The 13957-nt window shown below is 68.3% G+C and overlaps 2 protein-coding genes across 5 annotated transcripts; one reads left to right on the top strand and one right to left on the bottom strand.

The window, feature by feature from the left end:
- Positions 1–223: 223 nt before the first annotated feature.
- Positions 224–7105, top strand: PPOX (protoporphyrinogen oxidase). Of its 3 annotated transcripts, none has more exons than XM_062511320.1 (12): positions 224–409; positions 936–1070; positions 1467–1582; positions 1826–2195; positions 2756–2900; positions 3470–3660; positions 4256–4316; positions 4806–4924; positions 5018–5143; positions 5752–5901; positions 6193–6235; positions 6861–7105. In XM_062511320.1, exons 1-12 carry the CDS (start codon positions 323–325, stop codon positions 6995–6997), a joined length of 1680 nt encoding a protein of 559 aa, XP_062367304.1. In that variant the 5' UTR covers positions 224–322; the 3' UTR covers positions 6998–7105. The 3 variants fall into 3 exon arrangements, with proteins under 3 accessions (XP_062367304.1, XP_062367305.1, XP_062367303.1); XM_062511321.1 differs by having other exon boundaries at positions 2063–2195; XM_062511319.1 differs by having other exon boundaries at positions 1467–2195.
- Positions 7106–7253: 148 nt separating this feature from the next.
- B4GALT3 (beta-1,4-galactosyltransferase 3) lies at positions 7254–12849 on the bottom strand. 2 transcript variants are annotated; one of them, XM_062511322.1, is made up of 6 exons: positions 12263–12849; positions 10729–10964; positions 9440–9630; positions 9232–9354; positions 7985–8089; positions 7254–7664 (listed from the first exon to the last, which is right to left on the bottom strand). In XM_062511322.1, the coding sequence occupies exons 1-6, from the start codon at positions 12516–12518 to the stop codon at positions 7316–7318; spliced, it is 1260 nt and encodes a 419-aa protein (XP_062367306.1). In that variant the 5' UTR covers positions 12519–12849; the 3' UTR covers positions 7254–7315. The 2 variants fall into 2 exon arrangements, with proteins under 2 accessions (XP_062367306.1, XP_062367307.1); XM_062511323.1 differs by lacking the exon at positions 9232–9354.
- Positions 12850–13957: the final 1108 nt, after the last annotated feature.

Raw genomic sequence — 13957 nt, forward strand, 5'->3', positions numbered from 1 at the left:
GTGATTTAGCGTCGGGGGCGGGGCTGCGCTGTGATTAGGGGTGGGCGTGGTCACATGAGCTTCACGTGGCTGTTGATTGGACGGTTACTTTGTGGGCGGTGCCTAGCGCCATGGCGCGCTCCCTCCCGCCACAACGCGCTGTCAATCAACGCGCTGCGCCTTCTCCTTGGTCCGTCTCCCCTAAGCCCCGCCCTCTACCCCTGATAAGCGGCGGGAAGGGGCGTGGCCAGCGCGGTCGGACGCGGGACCGGTGAGGGAGGGACCGGGGGGTCCCCGGGGGCTCCCGGTGGCCACTCTGACCCTGCCCGCCCCAGGTCCCCTCATGCCGCGGACCGTGGCCGTCGTGGGCGGCGGCATCAGCGGCCTGGCTGCCTGTTACCACCTGGTGCGCGCCCCCCGCCCGCCCAAGGTGAGCGTGGGACCCCCACCCCCCTTTTCACCGCGGGACCCCCGAATTCTACCCCCGCTCCATCCCGGGACCCCTAACTCCCATTCACTCCCGGTGTTTGTTCTTCTCCGGGATTCGCACTCTTCCGGGTCACCCAGCGCTTCTCCGGGACCCCCGGTGTCACCCCCGGGACCCCCATCCCCTGTGAGACCCGAGCCCCCCAATTCCCTGGGGGTTCCCTTTTCTCTCCCGGGACCCCCAATTCTTCCAGCACCCAAATTCCTGTGAGGTTCCCACCCCTCCCGGGACCCTCAATCCTCCACGACCCCAATTCCCCCAGGACCCCAATTCCCCGGGGGTTCCCTTTTCCCTCCTGAGACCCCCGATTCCCCCAAGCCCCCCAGTTCCCGTGGGGTTCCCCCTGCTCCCAGGACCCCCAATTCCCCCAGAACCCAAATTCCTGCAGGGTTCTTCCCCCATCCCCATCCTGAGCCCCCCAATTCCCGCGGTGTCCCCGTGGTGATTTGGGGGTCCCGGGGGTCCCCAGGTGGTGCTGCTGGAGGCCAGTGGCCGTTTTGGGGGGTGGCTGCAGAGCTCCAGGACCCCCGAGGGCGCCGTGTTCGAGCACGGCCCGAGGGGCGTCCGCCCGGCCGGGGCCGCGGGGGCCGAGACCCTGCACATGGTACGGGGGGCTGGGGGGGGGGTCCTCGGGGTTTGGGGGGGTCCCCAGGGCTGGGTCTGGGGTGATACGGGGGGCCCCAGGGTTTGGGGGGAGGTGGGGAGGGGGCTGGTCCTCGGTGCTGGGTCTGGGGTCTCACAGGGGTCCCCAGAGTTTGGGCAGGGTCCCTGGGGCTGGGTTTGGGGTGCCGGGGAGGGGGGGGGTCCCCAGGGCTGGGTCTGCGGGGGTCCGCAGTGTTTGGGGGGTGGTCCTCAGGGTTGGGTTTGGGGTGACAGAGGGGTCCCCAGGGTTTGGGGGGAGGTTCCCTGTATGAACTTTTTGGAGTCCCTGGGAGGATTCTGGGGGTCCCCGGGTGCATTCCGGGGTCCCTCCCGCAGTGTCACCGCCGTGTCCCCACAGGTGTCGGAGCTGGGGCTGGCCGGTGACGTCCTGGCTGTCCCCAGGGACCACCCGGCGGCCCGGAACCGCTTCCTGTACCTGGGGGGGGCCCTGCACCCCCTGCCCTCGGGGCTGGGGTGCGTGTCCCCTGTCCCCAGGGCCACCTCCCTCTGTCCCCAGGGCCGCCCCCGTCTGCAGTGCCGCTCCTGTCCCCTCTGTCCCCAGTGTCACCTCATGTCCCCAGGGCCACCCCTGGACCGTGTGGTGTCCCTAGGGACTGCTCTGGGCTGTCCCCTCTGTCCCCAGTGTCACCTCATGTCCCCAGTTCCACCTCCTGTCCCCTGTGTCCCTGCTGTCCCCAATGTCCCTGCTGTCCCCAGGGGCCTGCTCCGTGCTGTCCCCAATGTCACCCCTGTCCCTGCTGTCCCCAGGGGGCTGTCCCCAATGTCCCGGCTGTCCCTGCTGTCCCCAATGTCCCTGCTGTCCCCAATGTCCCTGCTGTCCCCAGGGGGCTGTCCCTGCTGTCCCCAATGTCCCTGCTGTCCCCAGGGGGCTGTCCCTGCTGTCCCCAATGTCCCTGCTGTCCCTGCTGTCCCCAATGTCCCTGCTGTCCCCAGGGGCCTGCTCCGTGCTGTCCCCCCGTTCTCACGGGCTCTGCTCTGGAGTGGGGTTCGGGATCTGCTGACCCCGGCGGGGACGGGGCCGGACGAGAGCGCCCACGCCTTCGCCCAGCGCCGCTTCGGCCCCGAGGTGGGTGTGACCCCCCAAAACCCCCCCCAAAAAAACCCCAAAACCCCAAAAAAAAAAAACCTTCCTGAACCTCCCAACCCTCCCCCTCCCCAGAACTGCTCAAAACCTGATAATCCCCCCAAAAACCCTGATAAACCCTCCATAAATCCCTAAAACACCATAACCCCCAAAACCCTGATAAAGTCCCCAAAACTTGATCAGCCCCCCCAAAAACATCCCCATAACCACCCCCAAAACACCATAACCCCCAAAACCCTGATAAACCCCCCCAAAACCCTGATAACCCCTTCAAATTCCCGATAACGCCCCCAAAACTTTCCCCAAACCCTGATAGCTCACCCCAAAACCCCACCCGGCCTTATCGGGGCCTCCCCGGGGTGGGTGGGGTCCCATTGTCACTGTCCCTGCTGTCCCTGTCACCGTCCCTGTCACTGTCCCCGCTGTCCCTGTCCCCGTCGCTGTCCCCGCTGTCCCTGTCTCTGTCCCTGCTGTCCCCTTCACTGTCCCTGCTGTCCCCGTCGCTGTCCCCGCTGTCGCTGTCACCGTCGCTGTCCCCACAGGTGGCCGAGCTGGCCGTGGACAGTCTGTGCCGGGGGGTGTTTGCCGGGGACAGCCGAGCCCTGAGTGTCCGGTCCTGCTTCCCTGCCCTGTTCCAGGCCGAGCGGCGCCGGGGCTCCGTGCTGCTGGGGCTGGCACTGCCACACGGTGGGGACACTGTGGGGACACTGTGGGGACACTGCTGGGGCTGGCACTGCCACACGGTGGGGACACTGTGGGGACACTGCTGGGGCTGGCACTGCCACACGGTGGGGACACTGTGGGGACACTGCTGGGGCTGGCACTGCCACACAGTGGGGACACTGTGGGGACACTGTGAGGACACTGCTGGGGCTGGCACTGCCACACGGTGGGGACACTGTGGGGACACTGCTGGGGACACTGCTGGGGCTGGCACTGCCACACGGTGGGGACACTGTGGGGACACTGCTGGGGCTGGCACTGCCACACGGTGGGGACACGGTGGGGACACTGTTGGGACATTGGAGACGCTGCAGGGGCTGGCTCTGGGGACACTGGGAACACTGGGGACAGTGCTGGGGCTGGCCCTGGGACACCATGGGGACACTGGGAACACTGGGGACAGTGCTGAGGTTGGCTCTGGGACACCGTGGGGACACTGGGGACAGTGCAGGGGCTGGCCCTGGGACACCGTGGGGACACTGCTGGCTCTGGTGACACCCTGGCCTCCCCGGGTGTCGCCGTTGTCGCCTCAGGTGAGCGCGGGGCGGGCCCGGAGGTGGCCCTGGCGCGGCGGGCGCGGGCCGAGCGCTGGAGCCAGTGGTCCCTTCGGGGGGGGATGGAGTCCCTGGCGGGGGCCTTGGTGGCCTTCGTGTCCCCCCGCGGGGCCGAGCTGCGCTGCCACGCGCCCCTGAGGCACCTGTGTCACCGCCGCGGCCGCTGGCAGGTGGGGACACCGCCGCTGCCACCCGGTCCCCTCTCGGTGTCACCCTCCCCGCTCTCCATCCCCCTCCCACTGTGATCTCTGTCCCCTCCCCAGTGCTCCCAGTCACCCAGACCCCCTCCCAGTATCCCTGTGGATGGTTCCCAGTCACCCGGACCCCCTCCCAGTATCCCTGTGGATGGTTCCCAGTCACCCGGACCCCTTCCCAGTATCCCTGTGGGTGGTTCCCAGTCACCCGGACCCCCTCCCAGTATCCCTGTGGGTGGTTCCCAGTCACCCGGACCCCCTCCCAGTATCCCTGTGGGTGGTTCCCAGTCACCCAGACCCCTTCCCAGTATCCCTGTGGGTGGTTCCCAGTCACCCGGACCCCCTCCCAGTATCCCTGTGGGTGGTTCCCAGTCACCCGGACCCCCTCCCAGTATCCCTGTGGGTGGTTCCCAGTCACCCAGACCCCTTCCCAGTATCCCTGTGGGTGGTTCCCAGTCACCCGGACCCCCTCCCAGTATCCCTGTGGGTGGTTCCCAGTCACCCGGACCCCCTCCCAGTATCCCCAGTATCCCCAGTATCCCCAGTATCCGCCGTCTCTCTCTCTCCCCAGCTCACCTTAGCTGACCACACCATCACTGCTGACCATGTGATCAGTGCCCTCCCGGCCGCAGGTACGGCCGGACCGCCGGTCCCCAACCCCGTGTCCCCAACCCCGTGTCCCCGCTGTCCCCAACCCCGTGTCCCCAACCCCGTGTCCCCGCTGTCCCCTCCATGTCCCCGCTGTCCCCAACCCCGTGTCCCCGCTGTCCCCTCCATGTCCCAGCTGTCCCCAACCCCGTGTCCCCTCTGTCCCCTCCATGTCCCCGCTGTCCCCAACCCCGTGTCCCCGCTGTCCCCTCCATGTCCCAGCTGTCCCCAACCCCGTGTCCCCTCTGTCCCCTCCATGTCCCCGCTGTCCCCAACGCCGTGTCCCCGCTGTCCCCAACCCCGTGTCCCCTCTGTCCCCTCCATGTCCCCGCTGTCCCCAACGCCGTGTCCCCGCTGTCCCCTCCATGTCCCCGCTGTCCCCAACCCCGTGTCCCCTCTGTCCCCAACCCCGTGTCCCCTCTGTCCCCAACCCCGTGTCCCCGCTGTCCCCTCCATGTCCCCGCTGTCCCCAGCCCTGGCCCGGGTCCTGCCGGCCGAGGCGGAGCCGCTGGCTCGGGAGCTCCGGGACATCCCGGCCGCGTCCGTGGCCGTGGTCAGCCTGCAGTACGAGGGGGCCGCGCTGCCCGTCACGGTGAGAGGAGGGGTCCCCGACCCCCAGAGTGTCCCCGACCCCCAGAGTGTCCCCGACCCCCGGTGGTGACCCCAACTCCCCCGCCCTCTCCAGGGTTTCGGTCACCTGGTGCCATCCTCGGAGGACCCCGCGCTCCTCGGCATCGTCTACGACTCGGTGGCGTTCCCGGAGCTCGATGGGACCCCCGGGAGCACCGGGAGCCCCTCGCTGCGGCTCACGGTGGGTGACAGGGACGGGGGGGGACGGGGACAGGGACAGGGACGGGGGGGGGGACAGGGACGGGGGGGGGACGGGGACGGGGGGGGGACGGGGACAGGGACAGCGGGGGGGACAGGGACGGGGGGGGGACAGGGACAGGGACAGCGGGGGGGACAGGGACGGGGGGGGACGGGGACAGGGACAGGGACAGCGGGGGGGACAGGGACGGGGGGGTGACAGGGACAGGGACGGGGGGGGGGACAGGGACGGGGGGGGACGGGGACAGGGACAGCGGGGGGGACAGGGACAGGGACAGCGGGGGGGACAGGGACAGTGACATTGGGGGCTGACATTGAGTGACAATGGGGGTGACAGGGAATGACAACAGTGGTGACAATGACATCGGGGGGTGATGGATAATTTTGGGGACACCAGGAGGGTGACATAGAGTGACGCTAGGGGGGTGACAGGGGTGATTTTGGGGGGTGACAGGGATGATTTTGGGGGGTCTGACAGGGATGATTTGAGGGGTCTGACAGGGATGATTTTGGGGGGTGACAGGGATGATTTTGGGGGGTCTGACAGGGATGATTTGAGGGGTCTGACGGGTGATTTTGGGGTGTCCCCAGGTGATGCTGGGCGGTGCCTGGTTCCAGCAGAGTTTTGGGGACCCTGCAGCCGCGGCTCCGGAGCCGCTGCTGCGCCGGGCGCGGGCGGCCGTGCGCGACCACCTGGGGCTGGCCGGGACCCCCGCCCGTGCCATGGTCAGGGTGCAGCAGGTGGGTGACACTTCCGGGGGGGGTGGGGGGGGGGGGGTGGGGTCTCTGGGTGGGTGACACTTCCGGGGGGGGTGGGGTCTCTGGGTGGGTGACACTTCCGGGAGGGTGGGGTCTCTGGGTGGGTGACACTTCCGGGGGGGGGTGGGGTCTCTGGGTGGGTGACACTTCCGGGGGGGGTGGGATCTCTGGGTGGGTGACACTTCCGGGGGGGGTGGGGTCTCTGGGTGGGTGACACTTCCGGGGGCAGGGGGCTCACCTGTGTCCACACCCACCCCTCTTTGTTCTCCCCAGGACTGCATTCCCCAGTACACGCTGGGACACTGGGAGCGCCTTGGTGAGAGGGGTGTCCCCCTGTCCCCGGGGGTGTCCCCAGGGGTGTCCCCAGTTGTGTCCCCCTGTCCCCAGGGGTGTCCCCCTGTCCCCGGGGGTGTTCCCTGTCCCTGGGGGGTGTCCTCTGTCCCCAGTCGTGTCCCGGGGCTGTCCCCCTGTCCCCGGGGGTGTCCCCAGGGGTGTCCCCTGTCCCCAGGGGTGTCCCCTGTCCCCAGGGGTGTCCCTTGTCCCCGGGGATGTCCCCAGGGGTGTCCCCAGGGGTGTCCCCAGGGGTGTCCCCTGTCCCCGGGGGTGTCCTCTGTCCCCGGGGGTGTCCCCTGTCCCCGGGGGTGTCCCCAGACGTGTCCTCTGTCCCCAGGGGGTGTCCCCAGGGGTGTCCCCAGGGGTGTCCCCAGGGGTGTCCCCAGGGGGTGTCCCCTGTCCCCGGGGGTGTCCCCAGTCGTGTCCCCGGGGGTGTCCCCTGTCCCCAGGGGTGTCCCCAGTTGTGTCCCCCTGTCCCCGGGGGTGTCCCCTGTCCCCGGGGGTGTCCCCAGTCGTGTCCCCGGGGGTGTCCCCTGTCCCCGGGGATGTCCCCGGGGGGTGTCCCCTGTCCCCGGGGGTGTCCCCAGCTGCCGTCACTGTCCCCCCAGAGCGGATCCAGCGATTCCTGAAGGAGCAGGAGCTGCCCCTGAGCCTCATCGGTGCCTCCTACTGCGGGGTCTCCGTCAATGACTGCATTGCCAGTGCCAAGGCGGCCGTGGGGAGGATTTTGGGGCTCCCCCCGTGATCCTCAGCACCCCCCTCCCGCCCCGTGCAGGGGCTCCCCTCGGTCACCACCAGACGACTAAGTGATTTTTTTTTTTTTTAATTGAAAAAAACTCCTTAGAAAGGTCCAGGGAACGGCTCATAAATAGAATAAATACCCGAAGTCGGGACCACAACCCCCCACCCCCCCCCCCCAAAAAAAACCTGTGGGGGGAGGGGTCGGGCGAGCCCCTGGCTCACCCCCTGTCCCTTCCCGGGGCTGTCCCCTGTCCCCCCACCCCCCAACTCCCCCCAGCCCAGAGTCCACACCGTGAGGGGCGAGGCGATAAAAATTTGGGGCTCAGGGGGGTCCCCGTGGCACGCTCTGGTTTCCCTCCCTCGCCCCCTCCTCGCGCGGCGCCTTCGCCGTCCCCAGCGCTCGGGGCGGGGCCGCTCCGGTGGTGGCGTCGTGCGGCCGGGGAGGTGACAAGGACAGCGCCGGGTCCCCTCGGGGGGGCTTGCGCAGCATTTCCTCTCGGAAGCGGCTGGAGCTGCCGGGGGGCGCTCGGGAGCGGGCGCGGGGGTCGCGGCCGATGTCCACGGTCAGGTTGGTGTAGAGGGGCCGCAGCTCCTTGGCCAGCAGCGCGTAGGTGACAGAGTTCATCCCGTCCTGCGTCCAGGTGCGCTGCGTCCGGACCAGCAGGTCAAACCTGGGGACACGGTGAGAGCGTCACCGCTGTCCCCTCCCTGTCACCGCTGTCCCCTCCCCGTCCCGGGAGTGTCACCGCTGTCCCCTCCCTGTCACCGCTGTCCCCTCCCCGTCACCGCTGTCCCCTCCCCGTCCCGGGAGTGTCACCGCTGTCCCCTCCCCGTCCCGGGACACACTGAGAGTCTCCCCACTCTCCCCTCCTGTCCCCTCCCTGTCCCCTCCCTGTCCCCACTCTCCCCTCCCTGTCCCCTCCCTGTCCCCTCCCTGTCCCCTCCCTGTCCCTTCCCTGTCCCCTCCCTGTCCCCTCCCTGTCCCCGGTACCTGTGCGGGTTCTCCTCGTTGCCTTTGTCGCTCTTGTGCTTCACCATTTTGTAGTGACCGATGGAGATGGGAGGACGAGAGATCTTCATCCCGGCCAGGCGCACCCTGAGGGGACAGAGGGGACACTCAGGGGACAGAGGGGACACTCAGGGGACACTCAGGGGACAGCGGGGACACTCAGGGGACAGAGGGGACACTCAGGGGACACTCAGGGGACAGCGGGGACACTCAGGGGACAGCAGGGACACTCGAGGGCAGAGGGGACACTCGAGGGCAGAGGGGACACTCAGGGGACACTCGGGGACAGGGGACACTTGAGGACAGGAGGGACACTCGGGGAACACTGAAGGGACAGAGGGGACACTTGGGGGACAGTGACAGCTCTGGGGTGACACTGGGGGTCTGTTTCTGTCACTCCAGGTGGGTCCCGGGGTGGTGGCACAGCCCCTGTGTCCCCAGGCAGTGACATCATGGCAGGGGACAGCGAGGTCGAGGGGTCACCACGTCACCCTGGGGGAGCAGGACATGGGGACATCACTGTGTCCCCTCCCCCCCAGTGTGACAGGACACCCCTTGTGTCCCCTCCAAGGTGATGTCACATGTCCCTGCCAGAGCAATGTCACCCCCAGACCAATGTCACCCCCCTTGTCCCCCCCCAGACCAATGTCACCCCCTCTGTGTAACCCCCAGACCAATGTCACCCCCCGTGTCCCCCCCAGGGCAATGTCCCCCCCAGACCAATGTCACCCCTCTGTGTCCCCCCCAGACCAATGTCACCCCCTCTGTGTAACCCCCAGACCAATGTCACCCCCCGTGTCCCCCCCAGGGCAATGTCCCCCCCAGACCAATGTCACCCCCAGACCAATGTCACCCCTCTGTGTCCCCCCCAGACCAATGTCACCCCCTCTGTGTAACCCCCAGACCAATGTCACCCCCTCTGTGTAACCCCCAGACCAATGTCACCCCCCGTGTCCCCCCCAGACCAATGTCACCCCCAGACCAATGTCACCCCGTGTCCCCCCCAGACCAATGTCACCCCCTCCGTGGACCCCCAGACCAATGTCACCCCGTGTCACCCCCAGACCAATGTCACCCCCCTTGTCCCCCCCCCCAGACCAATGTCACCCCCCGTGTCCCCCCCAGCTCGGTGGCCACACCCCCACGCCATGCCATCAGGTGCCACACCCCCGCGACCGCCTGTCCCCAGGTTGTCCCCAGGACGTCCCCAGGACGTCCCCAAGCCCTACCTGGTGGCGATGTCATCGTCCTCTCCCCCCCAGCCCCAGTACTCGTTGGGGAACCCGTTGATCTTCATGTACTGGTCTGGGGTCAGCGCCGAGACCCCCCCGAAATACTGCGGGTACGGCAGGCTGGGGACAGGGGACAGTGAGGCAGCTGTGCCCCGAGCGTCCCCGAGCGTCCCCGAGCGTCCCCGAGCGTCCCCGAGCGTCTCACCTGTAACCGAACTTGTTCATGGCCACCGAGACGTGTTTGGGGTTCCAGGGGTCGCAGGTGTACAGGTTGTGGTCGTTCTCGGGGATCAGGTCCACGTCGTGCAGGAACAGGCAGTCCCAGTCCTCGTCCTTGAGAGCCTCCTTCACCCCCACGTTCAGCAGCTTGGCCCGGTTAAACGTGGAGTTCCCGGCCTGGGGACACCCCAAAATGTCCGGGAGAGACCCCAAAATATCCTGGGGACACCCCAAAATCTTCCTGGGAATCCTCTGAACCATCCCCACTAAACCACCTGAACCCCACGTTCAGCAGCTTGGCCCCAGTTAAATGTGGAGTTCCCGGCCTGGGGACACCCCAAAATGTCCGGGAGAGACCCCAAAATATCCTGGGGACACCCCAAAATATCCTGGGGACACCCCAAAATCTTCCTGGGAATCCTCTGAACCATCCCCACTGAACCTCCTTCACCCCCACGTTCAGCAGCTTGGCCCCAGTTAAATGTGGAGTTCCTGGCCTGGGGAACCCCCAAAATGTCCTGGGGACACCCCAAAATATCCTGGGGACACCCCAAAATGTCCTGGGGACACCCCAAAATGTCCTGGGGACACCCCAAAATATGCGGGGGAAACCTCAAAATGTCCAGGGGAGACCTCAAATCTTGGGGAGATGACAAAACCACCATGGGGACCCCCAAACCCCCCCGGTCACCCCTCAAACACTCCCTGGGGACCCCAAAACCACTCTGGTCACCCTCAAACCCCCCCTGGGGACCCCAAAACCACTCTGGTCACCCTCAAACCCCCCCTGGTCACCCCCAAATCACCCTGGTCACCCCCAAACCACTCTGGGGACCCCTCAAACCTCCCCAGGGATCCCCCAAACCACCCTGGTCACCCCCCAAACCCCCCCTGGTCACCCCCAAACCACTCTGGTCACCCCCCAAACCCCCCTGGTCACCCTCAAACCCCCCCTGGTCACCCTCAAACCCCCCCTGGTCACCCCCAAATCACCCTGGTCACCCCCAAACCACTCTGGGGACCCCTCAAACCTCCCCAGGGATCCCCCAAACCACCCTGGTCACCCCCCAAACCCCCCTGGTCACCCTCAAACCCCCCCTGGTCACCCTCAAACCCCCCCTGGTCACCCCCAAACCCCCCTGGTCACCCTCAAACCCCCCCTGGTCACCCCCAAACCCCCCTGGTCACCCCCCAAACCCCCCCGGTCACCCCCCAAACCACCCTGGTCACCCCTCAGACCCCCCCCAAACCCTTTCCGGAGCCCCCCACCCTCACCTGGTGCACCACGTAGATGCCGTAGTGCAGCTGCTGGCGCTGCAGGAAGGGGTGCAGGTAGTAGAGCAGGTGGCCCAGGTGACTCTCCCGGTTCCGGTGGGGGACAATGACGGCGGTTCGGGACCGGGACTCGCACAGGGGGGGTCGGTACCGACCCCCCTCCTGCACCCCCGGGTTCTTGGCCCGGATCTGCTCCAGCGTCGGCACCCGGGCGAAGGACACGGTCAGGGGACCCACTGTGGGGACAGGGGGACACGGTGGTGGCACCAGGGGGGGGCCGGGGTGGCCCCGGCGTGTCCCACACTGGGGGGGGATTCGGGGCTTTGTCCTAAACTGGGAGGGACAGGATGTGTCCCCTTGTCCCAAACTGGGCTGGGTGTCCCAAACTGGGGGGGACAGGATGTGTCCCCTTGTCCCAAACTGGGCTGGGTGTCCCAAACTGGGGGGGACAGGATGTGTCCCCTTGTCCCAAACTGGGCTGGGTGTCCCAAACTGGACTGGGTGTCCCAAACTGGGCTGGGTGTGTCCCCTCCAATCCCAAACTGGGCTGGGTGTCCTAAACTGGGGGGGACAGGATGTGTCCCCTTGTCCCAAACTGGGCTGGGCGTCCCAAACTGGGCTGGGTGTCCGAAACTGGGCTGGGTGTGTCCCCCACCAATCCCAAATCCCAATTCCCGGCTCCTCCCCGGGGCAGTGGGGGGATGGGATCCGGTTCTACCGGTTCTTCTTCCCGCGAAAACGGGTCGGGGGGAGGGGCTGGCACCGGTTCTGTCCGGGGGGGGTCGCGGGTCGGTTCCCCCCCACCATGGGGAGGGGTCGCTTCTCTGTCCTTCCCCCCACCCGGGGGTCCCCGGTTCCTTCCCCCTCCGGTTCCTCCCCCTCGGGGGTCTCCACTCCCATTTCCCCCGACCCCTCCCGGTTCTCCCGGGGGCTCTCCCTTCCCCCGACCCCTCCCGGTTCTCCCGGGAGCTCTCCCTTCCCCCGACCCCTCCCGGTTCTCCCGGGGGGCTCTCCCTTCCTCCGACCCCTCCCGGGGGCTCTCCCTTCCCCCGACCCCTCCCGGGGGGCTCTCCCTTCCCCCGACCCCTCCCGGGGGCTCTCCCTTCCCCCGACCCCTCCTGGGGGGCTCTCCCTTCCCCCGACCCCTCCCGGGGGGCTCTCCCTTCCCCCGACCCCTCCCGGTTCTCCCGGGGCTCTCCCTTCCCCCGACCCCTCCCGGTTCTCCCGGGAGCTCTCCCTTCCCCAGACCCCTCCCGGTTCTCCCGGGAGCTCTCCCTTCCCCAGACCCCTCCCGGTTCTCCCGGGAGCTCTCCCTTCCCCAGACCCCTCCCGGTTCTCCCGGGGCTCTCCCTTCCCCAGACCCCTCCCGGTTCTCCCGGGAGCTCTCCCTTCCCCCGACCCCTCCCGGGGGCTCTCCCTTCCCCAGACCCCTCCCGGTTCTCCCGGGGGCTCTCCCTTCCCCAGACCCCTCCCGGTTCTCCCGGGGGCTCTCCCTTCCCCAGACCCCTCCCGGTCCCCCCCTCCGCTGTCTCACCGAGGAACGGCGATCTCTCGGGGCAGAACGGCAGCGGCCGTGCGGGGTCGGGCGGGGCGGCGCGGGCCGAACCGAGCCGGCTGAGGTTGGCGTACACGTCGTGGGTCCGGGAATAATCCACGGCGGGTCCGGCGGAGCGGCCGAACAGCGCCGTGAGGTTACGGAACCCACCCAGCGAGAAATAGGCCACGAAGGCGAACTGGCACCCGACCAGCAGCGCCAGCGAGCACGGCCGCTCCAGCAGCCGCCGCAGCATCGCGGAGCCTCCCGGTTTACCGGAGAGCCGCCCGGTTTACCGGAGAGCCTCCCGGTTTACCGGGGCAGCATGGCGGGGGCACCGGGCAGCATGGCGGGGCTGCGGGATAGATGGGACAGGGATTGGAGCCGTGGATGGGGATTGTCCGGAATCGGTGGTTGCTCGGTTCCTACGCGGTACCGGGAAATGTCTGGTCCTTGCTCGGGAGACCGGCTCCGTCCCCGTTCAGCCCCTCTCCGGTACCCGTCCAGTCCCCGCCCGGCTCCGGTATTACCGGTCCCGGTATGTGCCTGACCCCTGTACCGTTCCTCCGGCCCCGGTCCTGCCCCGGTACCGGTCCTGCCCCACCCGGCCCCGGTATCTGCTCCCCCGCCGCTCCAGCCCCCAAGCCCCGGTGCCGGTCCTGCTCCAAACACCCCCCCCCCGCCCCCGGCTCCGGTACCTGCCCGGGCCCTGCTGGGCCCAGTTCAGCCCCTCCCCCTGCCCGCGGGTCACGCCCCGGTCCGGCCCCGGTCCGGTCCCGGTACCTGCCTGGGCCCAGCTCAGCCCCGCCCGGCCGCCGCCATCTTGCAATGAAGGGCGCTGCGTGATGACGTCACAGGGCGGAGCCGCGGTCGGGTCGAGGCCCGGGGTGAGGGGGGCGCAGCGGGGCGGGGAACGGGGGCGTCCCTGGGGGACCCCGGGAGGGTGCGGGGGGCTCCGGTGGCGCTCGGTGACCCCCGGGCGAGGCGCGGGGCCCGGAACAACCCGGGAGAGATCCCGGAGACTGGTGGGGGCGTGGCCTGTTTTTAGTGTCACCCTGAGGGGGCGTGGTCATAGCGGCCGCCGTCGCCGTGGCAACCGCGCTTGGCCGCGCCCCTTCGCCCGTATTTCCCCGCCTGTTGTGTGACGTCACGAAGAGAATGCGTTGTGATTGGGTGCGGGGCAGGAGGCGGGAGCGCGTCCGCGCCACGTGTGCCGCTCCTGACCACGTATCCCTGTCCCCAGGGTGTCCGTGCGACCTCCTTGTCACATGTGTCCCCTCTGTCCTTCTGAGGTCACCCCTGGCCACCTGTGTCGCTATCCCGAGGGGGTCCCTGCCGCCCTCATGTCCCCCCCAACGGCCACGAGAGTACCCCCAGCCCCGTGTCCCCCCGTCCCCGTGGGGTCCCCTCAGGGAGGAGACTCCACTAAAGTCCCATTCCGGAGGCGTTTTGGGGGGACAGGGGTGCTGGTGGCACCCTGGGTGAGGGGAACGTGTCCCATCACTCTCGGGGACAGCGCAGAGTCTTCACTCGGGCAGCGCCACCTCGCACGGGGAGGGGACCAGGCGGTGTTGAGCAGGGACAGGGGAGGGGACAACGGTCCCAGTGGCGATGGTGGCACCCCGGGGGATGTGGGGACGCGGGGACTGGTGGACATGCGGATACAGCATCCCCTCTGCCCGTAACAAAGACGGC

This window comes from Cinclus cinclus, chromosome 31 (assembly GCF_963662255.1).
Source record: "Cinclus cinclus chromosome 31, bCinCin1.1, whole genome shotgun sequence".
Taxonomy (NCBI): Eukaryota; Metazoa; Chordata; class Aves; order Passeriformes; family Cinclidae; genus Cinclus; species Cinclus cinclus.

Coding starts and splice junctions, on each gene's coding strand:
- PPOX (XM_062511319.1), top strand. CDS start 323: ATGCCGCGGACCGTGGCCGTCGTGGGCGGCGGCATCAGCGGCCTGGCT. Junction 2,196..2,755: donor AGCGCCGCTTCGGCCCCGAG/GTGGGTGTGACC, acceptor CTGTCCCCACAG/GTGGCCGAGCTGGCCGTGGA. Junction 2,901..3,469: donor GGGGCTGGCACTGCCACACG/GTGGGGACACTG, acceptor TTGTCGCCTCAG/GTGAGCGCGGGGCGGGCCCG.
- B4GALT3 (XM_062511322.1), bottom strand. CDS start 12,518: ATGCTGCGGCGGCTGCTGGAGCGGCCGTGCTCGCTGGCGCTGCTGGTC. Junction 9,631..10,728: donor GCATCTACGTGGTGCACCAG/GTGAGGGTGGGG, acceptor GGGTGTCCCCAG/GCCGGGAACTCCACGTTTAA. Junction 8,090..9,231: donor GACGATGACATCGCCACCAG/GTAGGGCTTGGG, acceptor CTGTCCCCTCAG/GGTGCGCCTGGCCGGGATGA.